At 45.6% G+C, this 23,237-nt stretch overlaps 1 protein-coding gene across 1 annotated transcript in view; it reads right to left on the bottom strand.

The window, feature by feature from the left end:
* LDLRAD4 (low density lipoprotein receptor class A domain containing 4) overlaps positions 1–23,237 on the bottom strand; it is a 386,384-nt gene that overhangs the window by 278,454 nt on the left and 84,693 nt on the right. Inside the window, exon 2 of the mRNA XM_056127851.1 lies at positions 11,882–12,339. Coding sequence (XP_055983826.1) covers positions 11,882–11,921 — 40 coding nt within the window. The 5' untranslated portion in view covers positions 11,922–12,339. The remainder of the gene's footprint in view (positions 1–11,881; positions 12,340–23,237) is intronic.

Genomic DNA, 23,237 nt, shown 5'->3' with positions numbered 1-23,237 from the left:
TACCAGATCACACACCTGGGCCTGAGCCCATGTGACTCAGACCTTACAGAGACAAAAGAAGGTGCAGGAAATCACAGAGTTCTACCTCCCACTTCTAGTATGTCCATTTTCAGAATGACATAGCTTACTGCTTCCAGACGTCCGATCTCACCACTACCCCACCCAAGGACAGCCGATTTCAGAGCAAGTCAGTGGAGAAGCCATGTGTATAAATCTATTTGGAGCATCAGCTCAGCCCTGGGACCTTCAAACACCTTTGCCAGTATTCAGAGTGTGGTGGAAATGCATTTAGTCTATGTCTGCATGAGCCTGAGGCTGGAAGCAATATTCCACACAGCAACCTGCACAGGAAGTGAGTCCCAAGTAGCAGCAACAGCTAACACTGCCTTCCAGGTAAGAAGACAGGGCTGCAAGCAGTGTCCTGGGGCCTCTACTTTGTGGATTGGGGTCCACACTGGGGTGTGTGGACAAGCCTGCAGTGTGCACCAGTCCCATCTCTTCTCCTCATGTATCAGCCAGCCTGTGGGAAAGGAGCATTTGGCCATATTCAGGCTGAGGGTGCAGCCCAATCCAGGTTCACCCAGGCCAAGCAAGAACATGGTCTCTGTTCTAATACAAATGACCACGTTCTCCTCCCCACACATCTTTGTGTCTTCTCCACCTTCTATCAAGTTCCACGCTCAGATCTGAGCTCTCTGGGTAAGTTTAACAGCCACTGGGAATTTGTTTTTATTTCCTTTGAGTATTTCAGAAAGCAGGCTGCTTTCACTGCAGTAAATAGAATGAATATAAAATGTACCATCTGCACCATGTCAGCTATGCAATTATACCTGTGGAATTAAATATATCTATAGGGCTGTGTAACTGTCCTTACAATTCATTTTGCTCTTACTTCTGAACACTCCAAAAGCAGAGTGACCTGAAAACTGGCTGTTTAGGAGGTAGACTTATAAAAGTTTATATTTTCCAACACACTCAACTCTACCTGGCAAATGCTTAATAGCTTAATATTCCAGTTTAGTTTAAAAGTCTCTCTTTCTCTCTTTCTTTCTCTCTCCCCTCCGTCTCTCCCCTTCTTGCTCCCTCCTTCCCTCCCTCTCTCTCTCCGTCTCTCTAAATTGGGGTCTTCAAAATATTTTTCTCGGTCTCCAAAGTGCTCAGAGGACTCTGCAGGGGCACAGTAAGAGACTCCAAGGTTCTGGGTTCTCTGTAAACATGTCCATGTTTCAGGCTTCACATCAAATTCTGCTGTTCAACATGACCTTAAGCAGGTCCTCCCTGGGCTGGCACTGTTCCCTTGTGGATATACCTATGGCAACCTACACACCTTCAAGATGGTGGCAAAAAACTGACTAAACCACACAGGTGAAAGGATCTGACAGAGGAAACCATCATTTCTTATGTCAATTCTGCAAAATATTGTATGTGAAATCAATGGTAGCACACTTCTAATCGGGTAAAGAAAACACTGACTTTCTGAGACTTCTATCACATGTAAAAACCTGAATTTAGCATGGTTTCCCATCTTACTCCAAATATGAAGGAGTAATGAGTCTAGGTACCACCTAAGAGCATGTGGCAATCGTTCCCAGCAACCTACACCTGGAACTAAGGCGTGTCTTCCTTACAAAGCTCTGGAAGCCATCCACAAACCCCAAAGTCTGCAGGAAGGGAAAAATGTCCACGACACCATGTTCAGTGTGGTTGGTTCAAATTGCATCTGAAACCAATGCTAATTTCTTAACTTGAACCATCGTTCAAGCCAGTTTGACTTTTGTGTCTATGATGTCAGATCCAGCTCTGAATAGCCATCATTGTGCCAAGCTGCATTTGGGGGCACTCTGCTTATACATGAGGAGTTGGGATAAGGAAGGTTTCTTTTCCTTTTCTTTTTCTTTATTTGTGGTTGGGGCTATTTCTGGCTCGGTGCTCAGGAGTGACTCCTGGAGGTGCTAGGGGACCATATGTGCTGTTCGGCTACATGTGGTGTCACATGCAAAGCCAGTGTCTCAGCTCCTGTAGTGCTGACCTCGAAAACGAAAGTTTCTCTCACACAAAATCAACTTTCAGGTTGCAGAGTATTTAAATATTTATCCCCATACTATTGCATCCCTATACTATTGCATCTGTTTCTATGTTAATGGTATTTTAGAGATATATAATAGGCGAACAGATAACCAGCTTAATGCTTTAGGTATATAAGGAACCTGGAAACAAACACGTGATTTCAGGTAACACTGAAACTGTTTCTTGTTCTCATTTAAAATAAACAAGTACAGCCTTCGGACATGAGGCTACCATATTGCTCATGAACTAGAAGATAATAAAATTTGCCACTGTAGGCAAATCTTAGGGACCTGGACTGATTTACAGAGAAGAAAATGGAGAGCGACTGTCTGGGGTTTATTAGAAAACAGCATAAATTATACATTATTTACACATAGAAACAATGTTATTAAATAAAGGTCAGGTTTGCAATTGAGAACCAATTGCTAGGCTAAATAGGACCATGCAAAAACCAAGCACACCACCAGTTTGTTCTGATGGCTTTCCTAGTAACCTAACATCTCTCAAGCCAGCATATATAAGATTTTACCCAAAGATAAGATAACTCATTTCTGTATCTAGTACATTGCAACTAGGAAGACCTTCTAAACATCTCTTGTGAACCTCACAACAGATTTCAGAGATCTGCGACAGACACTGGAGATGAAGAGGATGGTGGGAGAAGGCAAAAAGTATCAAGATAGTCTAAGGGTCAGAGAGCTAGCCTCATGTTTATAGAGCACACGCAAGGCTCTGTGTTCTACTGTGCCACTACAAAGCTCCCAGACGCCACTAGCTGTAGCTCTGGTGCCCTCTGAACCAAGGAGTTCAAGCAAAACTGCACCATCAGGCCCAAGCACTGTTCTGTGAGACCTACACCCCAAGAGCATCACCTCAAAATACATTTTTAGATGCATAAAATGTTGAGGAAGTGGCTGTTTGGGAAGAACTTCAGTGCAGAAAGAAAACAAAGGAATACAAGATCAGGGTCCTTGAATATTAGACTCAGGAGTCTAAACTCTTTTCAGGAAACAAGAAGCCAGGAAGATTTAGGGCAGGAGAAGGTCTGATTTAAACTGTACTTTAAAAATAGTGGCAGAACTAGTGATGGGGGGGAAATAGAGGGAGAAGACAGAATGCTCACACCATTTATTTCCTTCTTCTGCAATTTCCCTGTGATGGGAGCTCATTACATGTACCTCCAACAAGCCATGGGCATGGGAGTCCCAGAGCTGCGGAGTAAAGGGCGTAGCATCTATGTGGGTGGACTACCCCTTCATCTTTTCCTTTCTAAAAAGCTTCCAATTGTTGTCACTGGGGAAATGCTGCCCACTGTCTGTCCCTGGAAACCTTAGACTTGCCTAGTCCACGCTAAGGCTTTAAAAAGCTCTGTTATGAGAAAACCAATTTAAATGTCTTCTTTAAGGAACTGGAGCAACAGTATAGCAGATAGGGCACTTGTCTTGTATGCAGCTGACCAGGTCAACCTCTGGCATCCAATGGGGGTCCCCCAACTCTGTCAGGGACCACCCCTGAGCACAGAGCCACAAGTAAGCCCTGGGCCCTGCCAGGCGTGGGCTCGATTTGCTCGAGCGAGCCCAGTAACGTCTCCATTGGAGACTTTGTTGTTACTGTGTCTGGCATATCCAATACTCTCGGTAGCTTGCCAGGCTCTCCGAGAGGGGCAGAGGAATCGAACTCGGGTCGGCCATGTTGGCCAGGCGTGGGCACAAAATAAAATAATAAAATAATAAAATAAATATCTTCTCCCAGAATCTGACTGTGAATCCACTTCTCTCTGTTGGAGTGGGAAACAGCTGAAATAAGTGGACTCCAGGTAGCTTGCAGAAGTGGGGCCAAGCTCACCCAGGCTCAGAAGACAGGCACCTCTAGACAGGAGTGAGAAACCGAAGGTCTGGGTGGCAGGAAGAGGGTAACTGGGGATCTCTCCAGCCTGAAGCTCTGGTGAGCATGAAGCTCTATTCAAGCCTCAGCTAAAGCTGCTTCCATATCATACAGCGCCCAGTGCTCCTGCCAATGGCGGGGGGTTCAGGGGGGGGATCCAGAGAAGGGCCAGGGAGATAGTACCACAGGTAAGGTGCTTGCCCTACATGCAGCCAACCCAGATTTGACCTGGATCTGGTCCCCTAAGCCTTGCCAGGATTGAACCCCGAGCGCACAGTCAGGAGTAAGCCCTGAGTACCTCCAGGTGTGGCCCCCAAATGAACAAAAAGAAGAATGCCAGGGAGGCAAAAATAGGCATCTCAAGCCTACAAAGACAGATCTTCCTGCTTGGTCAGCAGTGGCTAAGAAAAACAGGTTCTCCACATCCATAAAACAGCTTTCTTTCAGCTACCTGAAGACTATTGAACATCACCTCTAACTCCTCTTCCTTACAAGCCAAACCATTTTAATTTAAGAATTCTATCTGAATATTCTACTTTTCCTGAAAATGTCTTGTAAGTTCCATAGGCACTTGGTTCACTTACCTTTTTATTCAAGCTTAAATGTTTTTGCTAACATGGACTGAAATGATATGGAACATGGTACAACATCTTTAGAGCCTTGAAGGGGGGGGGGTGAGGAGGGTGAGGGGCAGAGGCAGAATCTCAAAGGAGCATCTTGATGACATGAGAGCCCAGGTAGGATGCTTTCCAGCATCTGATGGATGTTCTATCATCACGAGCACAGGTCGGTAGAGATTCAAGGGATCAGCCTGGAGGGATGCCCAGGGTCTCTGCACAAAGGTATTGGGAGTTTGTTTTCACCAGACTCTTACCTGGCTGGAATCTATCTTTACTGCCTCAGTGAACTAAAGCCAGGCTGCATGACAGCTTGAAAGAACAAACTCGGAAACGTCGGAGTCCTGAGTTTTCATTCATCTGAGTGCAACAGTAGAACTGCCATCAAACATGTGGGACTCTGGGAGACCCTAGAGACTGCCAAGAGCTCCACAAGCATGCGTGAATATCTCACCAGCCTGCAGGCCCGGCAGGGCTGCTCTCTCAGCTGAACCGCAGCTCAATCCACAGCAAATGGGAAGGCAATTGTAAATTAGCTCCATGAACCCCTCTGGAAAGTTAGTTTAACCTTAATCACACCTTTAGGCCCAAGAATCTTTCCCTGAGGAAGTAACTCACTAGATAGAACTTTGTACATGAAGATACCCATCTTAGCATTATATGTAAGGATAAAAAACTGTCACAGATGGAATACTGAGGGCTGGGGAGATAGCACTGGGTATCATAGGACCTGCCTCAGGAACTCCAGTTCTACGCTGGCACCACACTTATTAAACAACATTGCCAAGGGTAGCTCTATAAGCCCCAAGCACCACCAGCACTGCAGGGACTGGAATGAACCTCACACTGAACCCAAGTGTCACCCAGAATGGCCCCCAAGCTCCTGAACACTTCCTGAGAACTGCACCCCCCCCGCCCCCGACACACATAAGAAAAAGAAATCCCAAACAGTAAGAGTACACTTTAAAACTTAAGAACACACACCAAAGAATATTACACAGCCATTTGACATCATATTTATACAGAAAACACTCATAATGCAATGTTAAAAGGGGATGATAAGGTTATAAAAATTGAATTTCTATTAGGAACACAGTTCTGCCAGAATAAATTTGCAAAGGAGAAATATGGAAAGAATCCAAGAGGAATACAAGCAGGGGAATGTGGCGAGACAGTGAAGGAGGAACTACCATCCTTCTTTTGACTGTTCTGTACTTTTCAAATTTTCTTAAAATGAGTAGGCATTAGTTAAAAAAAAAAACCAAAAACTTGGGGTTATAAACGAGTACCTAAATGGTTAAAATCACTTCTAAGTTACATATGCTGAGAAAATGAAAAGCACCACACCAATTGCTATATAATACAAGAATTGTTCTAAGAAACATCATTTAGTGGACCTGAGAGACAGCAGAGGGGTTGGGTCAACCCCTTGGAGTCAACCCAGGTTCGACCCCCAGTCACAACAGGAGTAACCCTTACAACAGAGCCACGAGTACTTCCTGAGCACCATTGGGTATATGCCCCAGCCCTCCCCCCCATATAATTATTTAAAAACCACAATTAGAATATTTAACTTGTAATGTAAATCCACGTAGGAATATCTTCATACAAGCAGGAAGCCAAGATAAGGGAGAGTTTTTAACCCCACAGAGGGGCCAGCAGTGACTCAGGGAGGGGTCCGCCACTTGTCATGGTCATTTCCCCACTGCGAACACAGCTTCCCTGCCAGGCTACAGCCCTGAGCCTTCCTTAACTAGGAAACTTGAGTCTGCCACAGCCCCATCACCACCAGGACAACTGAAACATAAACTGTCAACCCATATACTTTCTTAAGAAGAGACGACTTTGGCTGTGTCCTAAGATTTAAAGTCCAGGATGCCTAAATCCCTTCTCCACCTGAGACAAGACTCCTTTCCATGAGCCTAAAAATGCAGCAAAAGTCAGTGCATGTCCAGTTCCAGAAAATCAACCTTAGCTTCTTTAGTTGCCTGAGGATAAGAAAAGATTAAAGCCAAACAACACAAACACAAGCACTGGTGCTTCCTTCGAATACTGAGGCTTTTACCCAGCTTGGGCAGAGGCAAAGGATCAGCTGTTTAATCTCTCAGCCTAAGTAATTGACCAAGTATGTGGACAAAGAAAGAGCAGAGGAGCAGGGAAAGGATGAAAATGCTGAGCTGATGTGGCAGAGTGATAGTACAGCAGGTAAGGCACTTCACTAGCAAGTAGCTGTCCTGGGTTCCAAGAGCGGAATCTCTAGGCAGCCAACTCAAGATAAGACCACCAGATATTTAAATCTCCTTTACTTTACAAAACAAACAAACAAAAATCCAAAACACAATTTTCTAGATATATTAGGGATCTTGAATCATTGTCCTGCAAGTAATCAAAAGCCCAATGGTGACAAATACTATTCAACACTAGACTGCAGAAGAATGGCAAATTAAGGGCCCAGAAGAGAGTTCAGGGGAGCAGAGACACATGCCTAAGTTTCCATTCCTAGCACCACACAGTTCCTTTCCAATTCTAGGTATAGCCCTAGTGGCCTACAAGAAGTCTGCCTTATCGGTCCTTAGCATTGAATATCTAGCCCAACTGGTCCCCTGTCACCAGGCACATCCCCAGGGACCTCTGAGCACTGCTGAAAGGCTCTACTCTGAACCCCCCAAGATGTAAAGAGAATACAAACTAGTTCCTTCAATTATGTCTGCTCCAGAAATGGACGACATCAGTGTTCTGATTCAAGAGTGGATTCTTCCAGATCACCAGTTACCTCTAATCACAACTTTCTTGTTTGGGGGTGCTGGAGCGATAGCACAGCAGTAGGACGTTTGCCTTGCATGCAGCCAACATGGCCGACCCGAGTTCGATTCCTCCGCCCCTCTCGGAGAGCCTGGCAAGCTACCGAGAGTATCTCGCCCACACAGCAGAGCCTGGCAAGCCACCCGTGATGTATTCGATATGCCAAACACAGTAACAACAAAATCTCCAATGGAGACGTTACTGGGCCTGCTCGAGCAGGATTTATTTATTTATTTTTTGAGTTTTGTTTGTTGGGTTTTTTAGTTTGTTTGGTTGTTTTTTGGTTTTTTGTTTTTTGGGTCACACCCACCGTTGCTCAGGGGTTACTCCTGGCTCTTCACTCAGGAATCACTCCTGGCAGTGCTTGGGGGACCATATGGAATGCTAGGAATCGAACCTGGGTCGGCTGGGTGCAAGGCAAATGCCCTACCTACGTTAGCAATAGCAAACGTACTATCATCACTCCAGTCCTGGTGCTCAGGGTTTAATCCTGGCTCTATACTCAGGGCTCACTCTCACAGGCCCGGGGGACTATATGTATGCCAAGATTGAACCAGAGTCAATTGCATGCAAGCCAAGTACCTTTCCCCCCTGTATTACCTCTATATCCCTCAATATCAGCTTTCCAAACTTTTCTGTCCTAACATGGCTTTCAAGACCTCCCGGACTCCCACAAAAAAAAACAGGGATCTTGTGAGGATGCACATCCTGATGGAGCAAGGCGGGACCATGCAAAGACCAACTGAAACCCACGCTCTGATGGGGAGGTCCAAGCAGCAGCTGTAGAGCTCCCCCAAGGACCTCCTTCTAGAGCTAAGGTCACACCTACAGCTAGAAGATGCAAAATGCAGAAAGGCCCCAGGATTGACCTAACTGCTGGCACTCACGGCAGCTTCATTCTGCCCACTGCATCAGCAGGAAATACACACACACACACACACACACACACACACTTGAATGCACACACATGCATACACTGCACACATATACACACACACACTACACGTGCACACACACTGACTTCAGAGCTGTGAAGACCCCCAGAGGCTACCGAGGTCCTTGCTCTGTTCCCAAGAACACTACCTCACTTGCCTACCTTTGCTGTCTTTGCTCCATTCTCTCCGGACAAGCCTGTGTTCTCTTTTGAACACGCACTTCTCTCTTTCCCTTCCCTTACATCTTTCTAAGCAAATTTTGTTCAATAAAAACAATCCTGCTTCACCATTTTGCTTCCTCCTGCAATTCTTTTCTTCTGTAAGGGAAAGGTGAGGAACCAGAACAGCTGTGCAGAGGTGAGGACTGATGTTCCTTCCCTGTGAAGTGTGATTCCTTGCTCCAGCCTAAGTCCATAGCTCCCTGAAAAAGTGGGTGTTGGGATCATCTCCCATGTCATGCAGAATAAGTGGATTCCAGGCTCAGACTGACTGCCTTGATAAGCAGACAGGGCGTGAACATCCAGGACCGTTAGGTGCTCACAGCAGACTTTACCAGCCCTGACGCAAGCCCGGTATTTCTCCAAGAACTGGTGACCAAGGTGGGTCAAACAGAGAGGTGGGAGCGCTCTTTCCTTGAGTCTACATCCCTCACTCCTCACTTAGCTTAGCCATGGGAAACAAGATAATAAGAAGGCAGCCCTGGGTGAGCAAAGGCTAGACACACTAGGATAAATCATTTTTGCTGGGGTCAGAGAGATGGTACAGGAGGTAAGACTCTTGCCTTGCATACAGACCCCGTAGCTGCAATCTTGGTTCAAATCCCTGCCACCATATATAGTTCCCTGAGCACAGAGCCAGGAGTATCCCCTGAGCACAAGAGGGTAAGGCCCCGAATCTGAAATAAAGGAGAATTTTAAAAACAAAACAAAAATTGAAGTTACCTAGGTAAAGTATCTACTAAGGTCTCTGAGACAGTGAATCATACAACTGTGGATTCTTCTTCAGGTGGGTGCATGCAGCTGGAAGGAAACCAAATTTGTAAGAAAATGGAGTCCTGGATAAACCTCTATGTTAAATGAAGATAAAAGAAGCTGTACTGAGGGGGGCTACCAAGAGGGTGGATGAGAGCAGTGTGAAGAGGTGGCATGGGCCTGTACAGTCTGTGACATGCAGGTGTTAGCAGTCTAACAGCTGCCCTTCCCTGGGGCCCTCAGTGATGCTCCAGGCACTCTCCTCCTGCTCAAGGATGCTCCAGCCAGAAGCTAAGAACTTGTATTACTCAGAGTAGAAGAGCATCAGAGCCTCAACAGACTGTCCAAGCGTCAGCCACACCAGGTGCCAGGCTTGAGAGGGGTCAGAGATGGCAAACCCGCATTCAGGTGGGGTCCCCATGTCTCCCTGGACACTGTAAGGTCAAAAGCTTCAAAAAAGGTGACGTCTCGAGAGGTCAGCATGAATGAGACAGGAGAGCAGGATTCAGACAGGGAAGGGGACCGGGCAGGGGCTTTGTACCCTATGGGGTGGCGAGACAACGGTGCCAGGGAGCTGGGGTTTGGCCACCCTACATTGGGAACCAGGACCAGGCTTCCCCGCTCTCTTTATGCCCTCCTCTCATCCTTCTCTTTTCTGGTCCCCATTTTTTTCTCGCAGCTGTTCTTAAGAGCCTCTATCCAAGCACCTCCTTGATGCCTCTCCCGGCCAGCTGTGGAATGAGAGTTTGAAGGGCACTACCCCACACCACTGCAGGGAGGTACTTAATGACCAGAGAGGGAGGTCAGGGCAGAAGGCAGGGTATCTGGCCAGTCAGGAGGAACGCCTGAAGAAGATTCTGGAGAGCTCAACCTCATGTGTTCTCTTCTGAACCCACTTCAAAAAATGCCAGAAGAATCAATTTTAAGGTCCATGAATGTTGTGATTTGGGGGCCACATCTGGCAGTGCTCAGGGCTTATTCCTGACTCTGTCTAGGAAGAATTTGAACAGTCTAGGAAGAACTTACCCAGTACAGCACCCACAAAATATCCCCTTCCCACTACAGTTAATGCAGAGGCTAAGAGATCTACAGAGTTTGCTCAGAGGTCCCAGAGCACAGAGCAACAAGACTGCCCACACTGGGCCCCTTGCTGAAACGCCTCGACAGGAACTCAGCCAAGGCTGATGGAGCAGTGGGCTCTGCACCAGTGTCTCCCCACACAGGGTCTCCTGTTCCCTCAGAACAGCTTCCTGCAGCGGGAGAGCTGACCCAGGCACCTTCGTGCCCACAATTGCCTAGAGACTCAAAAGGAGCCCTGGGACCATGTGGTGACAGCTCTAGCCAGTGAGAAGATGGGGTCCCATCCACATCTGTGGGACGCCCCAGCCAGTGTCACTCACATACAACATTCCAGACCTCTGCCTACCTGCCCTGCTCACTTCCCACTATCCACACTATTCAAAATGCTTCAAGTTCATCAGACTCACCAGAACAGACAATATAATCATCACTAGAAATTAGAGATTGCTTTACCACATTTCTTTTTTTCTTTCTTAAATTTCTTTTCTTGTGTGTGTGTGTGTGTGTGTATGTGTGTGTGTGTGTGTGTGCGTGTTGATTTTTGGGCCACACCTGGCAGTGCTCAGGGCTTCTTCCTGACTCAGGAATTACTCCCGGTGGGATTTAGGGGACTGAATCCAAGGATCAAATCCAGGGGTCGAACCCTAGTCAACTTTGTGCAAAGCAAGTGTATTTCCTGCTGTACTGTCTCTCTGTCCCCCTTAATTTCTTTTCTTTATAAGGAAACACCCAGTTGTGTGGGGGGAAGAGATAGGGGTCATTCCTGGAGAGACTCTGACCAGGAGTGTAGACCTGATGGGTTAAATGTCTTTTGAAGTGAGAATGTTTCCCTCAGAAACATTCAGAAAGGCTCAGAAGGATGAAGAGGCTCCCCATGCTGTTAAGGGAATCAGACATAGAGGCAGGAATCAAATTTAATGGCCCCTGTGTCTCAGGCTGCAGCTCTGGGCCCCAGCCAGACTGGAATGGTTCCCTTCAAAATGTGCAAACTGTCCTCCAGGGGACAGATCAACATCACCTCAGGGACACCCAACTTCTCCACAGGCACATTTCTAAGAGAAGACTCCTAGGAGCAGTGCTGTTAGGTGGCCTGCCACCACATTCAAACAAATAAATCTGGGGGAGAAAAGCCAAGACAGAGAGGGAGGGCACTCCTAACCAATAACTTGATTCCCCGGAGTCTTCCCAGTTCTGCAAAGAAAATCACAACAACCCATGTTGCCAGACCTTACTTTGCCGTGACGCCTTTCCTCTAGAGAAAAGGGGCCTGCAGGATACTAAGGCACAACCCACCGTGCAACAGAAACAGCTTGATAATACGTCACATGTTTTCTCAAGCTCCCACTTGAGAGAGCTGGGAAAGAGAGTAGCATTTTCTCAGGCCCAGTCATCATGGGACCGGAGTCCCTTGGCTCTACAGTGCTGTAAATGCCAATGTTCATTTATTTGATGCAGTGTTTGGCTTTTTAGCACCTCCCAATGCAGAGCGGAAACGAAATTTCCATTTAAGTCATCAGATTCTCACCTGTGAAAGCATTTGTGGCCTGGAAACCAGCTTCCGGCATACTGCTCCCCAGACTAGTCTGTGCTCCAATGCTTAAGCTGTCCTGCCAAGAGGAAACCGCCTGGGCGAGGCCTCAGGTCACTTCCATCTTAGCTGCTCGGAGTCCATTGCACTGCCCCGTCCGGCTTGGGGTAGCATCTGATGCCCACCTGCCCTGCTCCCAGTCCCTGCGAGCAGGTGGTAGCCGGGATAGCGCCCAGTCCAGGAGCGTGCACACTGGGAGCACGAAGGCACGTCAGCCGTCCAGCCAGAGAGAGGAGGCCATGGTGATCCCGGATCTGAGGAACCTGTCCCGCTGAGACCGCTGCACCCTTAGAGCCTCCTCAGCCTCCTGGCAGCCGACATCCTCCGGGCTCTGACACTCCAGGGGTGTCAGCGAGCTTTGATTTGTGGTGCGCTGTGCTTCCTCTCAGCCCTTGCTGAAATTAAAAAGAAAGAGATCAGTTTCCTGATGACTTGCAGGAACATTCCAGCTAGCAAACCCAGAGAGGCCTCCAAAAGGAAAAGAAGTCACTCAAAGCTGTGCTCCAAGTGGGACCCCTCTGTGGACAGTGGGGGCGCTCTGGAGAAGGGGCCATGAAACTTCTTCTGGGTGACTTTGAGAGGGGGCAGTGGGGAGAATCTGCACCCCAGAAGAAGACAATTTATTGCGCTAAGCCTCTCGATGACCAGCCACAAAGGTCACACAAAGTCCAGATGTCTTTCCTTCCCCAAGTCACTCACAGACGCCCCAGGAGAAATGCATTCCCACGGGGTCAAAGCAGTGTTCAGTGGGTAGGGCTTTTCCTTGCTTGTGACCCAAATCAGGTTTTGGATCTCTGGCACCCTCTATGGTCCCCATGTGGTGTTCCTGATCACCACTACAAGTAATCCCTGAGTGCAGAGCCATGAGTAACCCCTGAGCACCACTGAGTGTGCCCCCCAAACAAAAACAAACAAAAAAGAGAAAGAAATACATTCCCAAATTGATTCCCGAGGACCTGAATTGAGAAGTTTTACAGAGCAATGTTTCTGGAGAGTAAACAAAGGCTCCTGTGAATTTAAAAAATTTAACCTGTGGAGACTGGAAAGTAGGGCAGTATTTTTCATGTAGCTAACCCAGTTTGATCCCCAGCACCCCATATGGTCCCCCGAGCCCTTTCAGATCCCTGAGCAGAGCCAGGAGTAAGCCCTAAGCACAGCTAGGAATGCCCTCCCAACCCACAATGTAATCTATAAATTCTTCATATATCACATAATAATAAAAGCATTTTAAAACAGGTATTTCAGGGGCTGGAGTGATAGTACAGAGGGTAGGGCATTTGCCTTGCATGCAGCCAACTCAGGTTCGATTCCCAGCATCCCATATGTCCCCTGAGCACCGCCAGGAGTAATTTCTGAGTGCAAAGCTAGGAGTAGCCTCTGTGTATCGCTGGGTGTGACCCCAAAAGCAAGAAAACAAAAACAAAAACAAAAACAAAACCCCAGGTATTTCATACTATATCATACCATTTCATATTATATCATAAAGAAGCAATAATAAAAGTAACAGAAGCTCAAAGGATGCAATTTTAAGAACAGAACAAGAATCTTGGGGCTGAAGAAATAATACAGAAGCACTTGCCTTGCACATAGCCAACCTAGGTTCAATCCCCAGCAACCATATGGTCTACAGAGCATCAGTGGGGTGTGATACCTGAGCACGGAGCCAAGAGTAAGCCCTGAGCATCTCCAGGTGTGTCCCCCCTCAAAAAAAATCCACTACTGGAGAAAAGAAACTGTTATTCTCCATTGTTATCACTTCATCTTAATTGGTTGACAGCTTTAAAAATGATAACTTTACTCCTCTTTCTAACCACCAAAATGGAGACTTAAGAGAACAACAAAAGAGAAGATGCCCTCTTGTTACCGTAAGTAAAAATATAATGAAACAGTACAAATACAAACTGCATGGCAGACTTTATGCAGTAATGAAGCACTTTAGTTATATCAAGAAATTAAACTGCATTGTCTCCACATTCCTGAGATAACTATCTTAATCAAGCCATAAATGGACCAGAATCCTTAGTTTACGCATAGGATAAAATGTATTTTAGGGGCTGGAGAAATAGTACAGCAGGTAGGACACTTGTCTTGCATGTGGCTGATCCAAATTTGATTCCTGGATACCACAAATGGTTCCCTGAGCACCACAGAGTCTGAGACCAAAATAATAAATAAATATTTAAATGTATTTTTGAAGTCCTTTATGTAAATGGAGGTTTTGAAATTCTTAAAAACATGAGAAACCATTTTTCTCTGAATTTAAATATTCTATTTAAAATGACCTGTATATACAATATCAGCATCTCAAAGAAGCATACCAACTGATAAATTAAGCACATGCACTATGACGATACATTTTTGGAAACAGTCTGATTTAAAAAAAAATGAAAGTCCACTATAAATGTCATATATAAACGTGTTGATTTTCAATGGTACACTCAAAAAAGAGTTCCAACACAATATGTTGTCAATAAAAAATTGTTATGAATAATACCCTCAAAAGGCCACTTTTACCCCTAAAACTCTGATTTTGTTTGCCCTGTTCAATGATGGTTTACTACACAGAAATGCTAGATTTTATTTCTCTTCTGTCTCTGAACTTAGACAGACTACAGTATAGTGGGGTTTTTGTTGTTTTACTGAAGTCTGTTATTTCAAGTCATTACAGAAGGATGTTACCTTACTTTTTTGCAAAAGCCAGTTACTCCATTTCTCACACTGCAAGTAAATATGGTAGAGACTGAGGCAGAGGTGGGAGATTATAGAAGAAAATTCAACTTATAATTTTTTTATTATCTTTATCTCTCTTACCAGTTCCTTATTTTATTCCTCTAAAAGAGAGGTGAAGCTATGGCTATGGGTGCACCATAGCTCCGCGGGAGGTCTCGGGTGTGGGCTCAGCGAGGACTTTTCCAGAATGTTGTATCTGAATGTTTGAGCATTTCCCAATTGTGCTGTCTCAATGACTTGCACATTCCTACACACACCCAAAGTCCCCTTCAGTGCCATTTTCATGTGAAAATTAAGCTGAAACTGCCTTAAACTTTTTCTCCCCCTAATCACTAACTACCCTGCTACATTCCCCTTTCTAGAAACATCCAAGCAAGAGAAAGGTTCTCAGAAGCTGGGAGTCTGTTCTGCTCAATGAGAGATCCCAACCATTTCAAACAGGGCTGGGGACAGTAGGGTTCAGCTAGGAAGTGTCAGACTCACGGAAGGGCTGGGGAACAGAGGTGGAGGTGCATCAGAACCTGATCAGTTGAGGCCCAGCACAGCTGGCTCCTCAGCTTAACAACCAACCAAGAATCAGTCACAAGTCAGAAAAGCTGAATGCACAGAGCTGGGCCACTGCTGGCTTCTTCCACTCTCACGTGACAGGTTCCTGCTGGTGCTGAGCCCTTGACCTTCTCGCCTCAGCTCCCACAACCCTCCTCAGAGTTGCCTCCTTGAGTGTCCCAAACTAAATTCAGAGCCCAGACACCCCGCTTCCTGGCACCTGTCATGGTCACGTGTGTGTGTGTGTGTGTGTGTGTGTGTGTGTGTGTGTGTGGTGAGGAAGGCTGGGGGGAGGAGCAAGACGGGTCAGTGCAGTCTCCTACTGGACAGTCAGAGGCACTGGCTCCCTCTCCCTTCCCTCAGCACCAAAGCCCAACAGCCCGCAGGTCCAAGGTAAATCTTGTTCATTGAGTGAATGGAGGCATGTTCTGAAAGGAAGCAGAAGGCAGAGCTCTGCAAACTCCAGCTAAGCACACCCAACAGGCATTTCCTGGCTGAGGGACAGTCCCCACAGTCCCACTCTAAGGCTCCAAAGCCCAGGCCTCTTCCTACCTTGTCAAGACAGGATGATTCCTCCAGCACTCACATCACACAATGTCCTGGCCAGTCAAGGCTTCAGTGGTTCCTACCTTAAATTCCCTCAAATCACATAGAAAACTCTCACCCCGAAGAGGTAAAATAACTGAGTTCCCCAAGTTCTGTGGATAGAAGAGGCAGGACCAGCTTCTGGGTCTCTCACCACTCCAGTCCTTGCTCTTAATGTGCTGCTTCTGAGTGGTAGAAAGCAGGCCTGGAGACCAGTATGACTCAACTCTGAAAAAGCTGAGAGAGGCAAGAAAAAGAGAAGCCACTTACCCAGGAGGTAAGGTCACAGAGTATCACAGAGCTCAGAGCCCTTTCCACAGCATACACATGACCACTACCCTCACACACACACACACACACACACACACACACACACACACACACACTCACAGATGTGCTCTTTATACTGGGAAGATGGGCAGGACTAACCAGGAAATAAATTAATTCAATAATGCACTTGAAAAAATGTCACAAAGTCCCTCCCATAACAGAGTAACAGTTACTAAGGAAATAGAATAACACACCAAACGGAAAAACACCCCCTCAAGAAGGGACATTTCTTGGGGGATGGAGTGATAGCACAGCGGGTAGGGTGTTTGCCTTGCACGCGGCTGACCCGGGTTCGATTCCCAGCATCCCATATGGTCCCCTGAGCACCACCAGGAGTAATTCCTGAGTGCAAAGCCAGGAGTTAACCCCTGTGCATCATTGAGTGTGACCCAAAAAGAAAAAAAAAAAAAAAGAAGGGACATTTTTTAAAAAAACACGATCTTCCACCAAACTAACCAAATCAGTTGTGGAATAAAGTGTGTGTGTGTGTGTGTGTGTGTGTGTGTGTGTGTGTGTGTGTGTGTGTTTTACCACTTGTTCTTATGAACTGTCCTTTTAGGACTCACAAGGAAATGAACATGTAACTGCCTCCAGCAGCTCACAGCATTCAGGAAAATGCTGTTGTACCTGACAAAGAGACAAGGAGCAGGAACACCCATGGGACACAGAGGTCGAAAGACACCCGAGACCTGGAACAACTGTTTTTCACAACTCAGGAACATTCACCATGATGGTGCATCAAGAAACACTGTACTTTTCCTTTGAGCTTCCGCTGCTGCCCAGCTGAGCGGCGGTTACCTAGGTGATGACTAGACTGGGCAGCCACAAGCTCCAGCCACCATGACTCCAGGAGCAGAGGCTGGAGTCTACGTCTGGCGGCCTGTCACAGCTCTATCCACCAGAGAAATCCCTGGCAAGGAGAACACTCTCTCACTCTAACCTTACAATCGAAGGCACTGTTGAGTCTCTCACTCTAACCTTACAACCGAAAGCACTGTTGTTTAAACAAAAAGTTTTTAATAATAAAATAAAAGCATTGAACTGTACACTTACTAACGAATCTCCACTACTGACTGGCTCATCTAAGTTCTTAGTGATGGTGGCAGTGGAGACTGGCAATACAGAGAGACAAGGAAAAAGTGGAGAAAAGAAACCCGAGGATCTATTTCTGACCCAACCTTGAATCAGGTGTCGCTTGGGAGAGAAGGTCACACTTCTCCACATTAGCTAACTCAGGAACAGACAGTTTAGACCTTGGCAAGGATGATATGGTTCTCAAAATTTTACAACAACAATGCCCTCAAAACAAAACAAAAAAGAAGAAAATAACTGAGATCTTTGGAGAAAGCCTGACTCCTTTGTCCTCAGGTAATAATGGTGCAGAGAGCACTGGTCGGGGCACCCCAAATTCTGGGCTCACTTCAAGGAATTTCTTCAGTTCCTCAGCACATCAGACCTCCCTCATCTGTAAAGGGAGGAACATTTCCTGGAGGTTTCTTCACATATGAACATGCCCCAGTCTCTGACAGAAAGGATGAGTGTGCATCAGGGAACAAGAAGAGAAAAACTGCACATAAATTCAAAGATTCGAGACCAGCTCATGAAAACAGGCTGCCTGCAGCGAGGGGAGGTGGAGCTGAGCACTGCAGAACCTTCATGTCTAGGCACCTTCAACCCCAAAGCCATCATGAGTCATGAGCTGCTCCAAGGGCTCTGATTCTGCGGGTCACCATTTCAGAAAGCAAGGATGAAATTGACACTTCATTCTAACACCCACACATGGTTCCAACAGGCAAAGTGGCAATTATATTAGAACATATTTTTAAATGCCACCTTGACAACCACGATACTTGGTAAAGACTGGCAGTTCGTTCTGTAGTTGAGGCTCTACTCAACCCAGTTGGATGACATTCCTCCCCCAGTGATGAAGTTGAGTAACTGTCCTCAGTGAAGCAGAGGGTCTATAACCTCTCCTCATTCTAGTTAGGAGCGGAGGAAGCAATGAGGATCCATTTCTCTCATTTCTTCGGGTTGTAGAGGAGAGTACAGCTCAGCGAAAAGAGGGAGTGCATTGAAGGTGATTGTGGGATGATTTCAGATAAGACTGTAGCATAAAGGACAGTCCCAAGCCTTAAGGTCTCCCATACCTGAAAACTGGACAACTACACAGCTGTAACAGTTGCCAGTGGGTATCAGAGAATACTGAGAGCATTTTCATTTTCCCAAGTTCAAACTGGGCCATGTCCATAATGCCACATGTCCAAAGGGCAAGGAGGGGGTAGGAACTGCCAGCGGGTCAGAGAAGTCCTTGGGTGCACAGCCATTCAAGGTACTCTCATATAATCTGAACAAACCCCGATCACTTTAACTCTTAGTGCTGCTCGGCCAAATGTGTTTCAGGAGAAGCAACCACTTGGTTTGGACAACCAGGCTAGTGACTCAATGTGAGCACTTGAGGGTATGGTATCATTCTAGGGGCTACCTGGGCCATTCCAGGAGAGTTCCAGAGCCTCTGAGATCACATGACTAGTACTTGGAGACCTCTAGGGTTTCATCTGGCCATAATCAGGTGACCAGGGATTGGACTGGGATCAGCCACAGGCAGGGCATATACCTGAATCCCTGGACTACATCTCTTGCTTTATATTTATAAGGTCAAGTCTTAGGTATATATTCCTAGAGGTCAGTCTAGGAAGATGTTTCCTGACCAAAGGAAGTTACTTTCTTACTGATCTTTGTATCCTTAGTTTGCCCAAAGGAATTACAATACATGCCCAATTAAGGCCAGTTAAATTGCACAGAATCATGAATAAAGCTCAGCTAGAATGTCTCTTTTCACTCTCCTACCTCCTACCTCCATCCCATTCAGCTGTACAAAATGTCAAGGAAGCAGCTGATCAAGAGGTACTCAACACCTGGAATTGCTACTAGGGGTCTGAAGCACAGATGCTATCAGTCCTGTCACCATCTAAATGTCCCCCCACTTCCCAATACTCCTGGAAGCACTAGCAGTCATCCCACACGAACCAACTCCTGTGCCACTATGTAAGCTCTACTATCAGCCTTGTTTCAGAAACACATAAATAAATCTTGAAAGAGATCAAAAGCCTCAATTAATCTCGGACCTGAACAAGGATGAACAAACTAGAGTAAATTGGAGGAGGGCAGGTCAGCCTGGTTGACCTGCCCAAGCAGAGCCCTCAGCAGCTGCTCGCTCCCACAGTCCTAAAATTGCCACTATGCCCCTGGTCAGATTTCACCATTGCAGGACACATCTCACTGAGTCATCATCTGCTGAAAAATCGGGTATGTGGGTTTTGTGACTGAAATCTCCAGGCTTTCTTGGTGTCGGGATGGGCTACCTCTCCCCCACCTCCCTGTACTTCCGGAAGCCTTGGCAGGCACATCCACACCTCAAAAGCAGTCACCCAATTGAAAAGCTACTCCAGCCTTACTGTCCCAATAAAAATACCAAACAACCAACCAACCAAAAAAAAAAAAGGCACCTGGTTGTTCCCAATGCTTTACTACTGTAAATAATACCACAACAAACATTGAGGTGCATGTATTTCTTTGAAAAAAAAATACTGAACAATACCATGACTTCTTAGTGCCTGTCTTGCAGACCATAATGCACAAAAGAAAAAGGAGAGAGAGAGAACAAGAAGGAAAGTGCCTCCCACAGAGGGGGGCTGGGGGTTTGGGGTGTTTGGGGGGATAGTGGTAGGGAAACAGGGGACATTGGTGGTGGGGAATGTACAATGGTGGAGGGATAGGTGCTAGATCATTGTATGACTGAAACCCAATTATAAACAGCTTTGTAACGGTCTAGCTTATGGACATTAAATTTTAATTTTTTTTAAATAATATGGAGTTCATCCCCAATTCAATCAACTTAATCAATGGTTGAATAAATAGAAGTACTCCTACATTTAAGAAAAAAAAATAAAAGAAACTCAAAGGAGAGCTTTACACACAAACAGGCCAGAGCACAAATGGCCAAACTCTGAGTCAGACTCCCTAGAGGCCACATTTTTCTAGGCTCTGTGTGATTTTGGTAATTACATAACCTCTTGAGTCTATATTTGTCACATGGAAGTAATGATGGCACCTACCTCAGCGTCATACATAAATGAGAAAACATCTACAAAACATTGGTCCCTGATAAATGTCAAATATATAACAGCTGACACAATGATAACAACTCAATGATGTCAACGAGAAAATGCCCTAACCCACATACTTCCAGCTCTTATCCGACTAATTGGACACCAAATGGGATTTTATGTCATAGTGCCTTGATTTGTCTTATTTTACAATTCTCGATAGAAACAAATCTAAGTTCATAATCATTCTCTGTCAACTAAAATTAATAACAGAAACAGAGGAAAGGATACAAAATTAGAGAAAATGTGTGGGTGAGATATTTGGTATAAAATGTGGCAGAACAGTAGAAGAAGAAAATGATAAAAAAGACATTTGCCTTTAAAAGGAAAAAGAGCCTCTAGATATTCCTTTTTATGCTTTGTATTGAAATGTCAAATTTTAAAAACAGCAAGAGTTTAATAAATAAATTGAATGAAAGTTTTACACCTCACTGTCAGAAAATCAAGATGCCAAAATGTATCCACCCTTGGGCCCAAAGCGACAGTACAGTGCGTAAGTTGTTTGCCTTGCACAGAGTTGACCTGGGTTCTATCCCCAGAATCCCATATGGTCCGCTAAGCTTGCCAGGAATGATTCCTGAATGCAGAGCCAGGAGTACCCCTGAGTACTGCCAGGTTTCCCAAAAATAAACCCCCCAAAAAGCATCGACCCTTCTTCTATGTTTACTTTATTCCTCTGGAAGAGTGCTGGCTTGTTCAAGTATCTATACGTAACTTCTCACACTTTCACAAGACCACAAGAACAAAATTCTATACAGAAAGGACTACAACCATCTTCTCCCAGCAGTTCAATAAATCTAGCACTCCTCTCCACAACAGATGTTAAAACAGAACAACCAACACTCTCAAAGCTAATAAAAATTTATCAATAATAACACAGCCGATGTTTCCTACAGAAATAAAGGATTTGCATAATTTCAGTCATGTGCATGAGCAAAGGTTTCTAAAATGTTGCCTGATTACAAAACTCCAGACTGGCTCCACAGTAATTCTTTAATCAAAACACACAAGGAATGCCTAAACTCTCATTACGTTGTTTTTGTCTTGTTTGTTCAACTCAATGTTCTCAAAAAATGCATTCCTCTAGGAAAAACAACAACTTGCACTTTATAATTTTCAGAATTCTATAGCAGGCCAAAAGTGGGGGTCATAAACACTCAGATAACATTTTCCTTAGCTACGCCCAAAGAAAAGTCCGCGTGGTCTGGCACAGACAGAGGAGGTACAGTGAGGACCTCACCATGGCACCTTCCAAAATCAGGGGTCTGTGTGGTTCTGGCCAGTGGCCAGGCACTCAATTTTATGTAGGTGCAGCCATTGTCACATATACACAACTCTGGAACTTGTTTCAGATGTCGGTGCCCTTGCAGAAAGACTCCTTACAACAAATTGCTGACCCCCAGTGATAAAAGAAGGTTCAGACTGTCTGCCCATACAGACACAGATGCAACCCATATCCTCTAAGAACTTAAACATCCCATCCACTCAACTACTGTGCTGTTTCTCTCATTTAAGGGAGCCTAGAGAAATACAACAAGCAATCATCAAACTGTGCATGGTTTCCCATACCATCCTGGAATATCTCATTCTTTACAATGACCTTAGGAAAACGTCTCATGGAAGAGCTAAAAGGTCGCTAGATCGGCCTCCCCAGAAAGACTTAGAATTCAACCGGGAAAGCTGTCATTTGAGGCATCCCAAATTCTGAAAACTGAAACTGGGCTAATCATTTAGTCCAGTATTTGAGTGTTGGTGCAACAACTAAGTCTGAATGCCGAAATCCAAGGAGATGAATATTTCAGCAGATGTCTGAAGGATATAACACAAAATAGCACTGTCTGAGGTTGGCCCCTGGAGCTGATGTCACCAGCAGCGAAGGGTCAGTGTGACAAACAAGCTCTCGGTGGTACAGTTACACATAATAATGAATGCTACATCTGCAAGAGGTTGCAGCACACCAAGCTATTTGACGAGCAGTGCCTGACTCTACATATATTAAGGAAACACTGATAGAATTTCACGTCTTCCTGAAAGCCTGCATGAGGCAGGGCCATGAAAGTACATCTGTCCTAAGGAGCAGCTGTTGGAGGGGCAGAGAATTCAGGGGAAAGGCTGCCTGGTATTTAACTAATGGGACTACACAACTATATTCCTCTGTGTTCTGGAGGCTGCCAGCCAAGCAGAAAGAGTTCATTAGACCAATTTCCGCTGCCGTGGTAACAAAGGCCTATGCGTGTGCACTTACACAGTAAGTAAACGAGTGTTATTCATGGCAGAAAGCACTCAGACAGGTACTGTGGACCCAGTCAAGCAGCCTGGAGAGAAGGGGACAGTGCATATATGCCTTTTGTCCTAGAACCGGCCCCTCCAGGAACTCACTGTGATTGAAGTCATCTTGTACAGCACCTGAGGACATGTGATTACAAGTTTGCTGGGTTTGCTGAGCTTCTGAAGCACTAATCAGCAGCTATAGAAACAATCTCATTCAGAATAATGTGCTCAACCCAGCATTCGTGCATATGATGCTGAGCGAAGTTGTCTGTCTCCAATGTCCATCAGCAGACGTGGATGAGAAAATTCCTGGGATGCCACCAAAGAAAACTTCAGGCTTCTGGCAGCTGAGGAAACTAAGCATCAAATTCAGAACCTGCATTACTATTCACGTCCCCATCACTTGCCAGAGCTAGCTATGGTGTCTGCAAGGGAGCCTTCCATGATTTCAGTATGCCACAGACCTTGCCAGCCTGACAGGAGACTTTCTCTGCATTTCAAATAGCATCTTCTTTCAGTTCTTCTCTTGTTCTGCCTCTCAGAATTGAGGCCTCATTTATCCCCTTCCCTCTAGAATTGACAAGTAGAGACAGACTCATCTTTTTACTTTTTATCTTTTGGTTTACAGTACCATTAATAATGGTTTCTAATGGATAGAATTCCAA

The sequence above is a fragment of the Sorex fumeus genome, unplaced genomic scaffold (genome assembly GCF_029834395.1).
Source record: "Sorex fumeus unplaced genomic scaffold, SorFum_2.1 ptg000063l, whole genome shotgun sequence".
NCBI lineage: Eukaryota > Metazoa > Chordata > Mammalia > Eulipotyphla > Soricidae > Sorex > Sorex fumeus.
The sequence above is the reverse complement of the archived record's forward strand: the minus strand, read 5'-3'. Positions and strand labels throughout refer to the sequence as shown.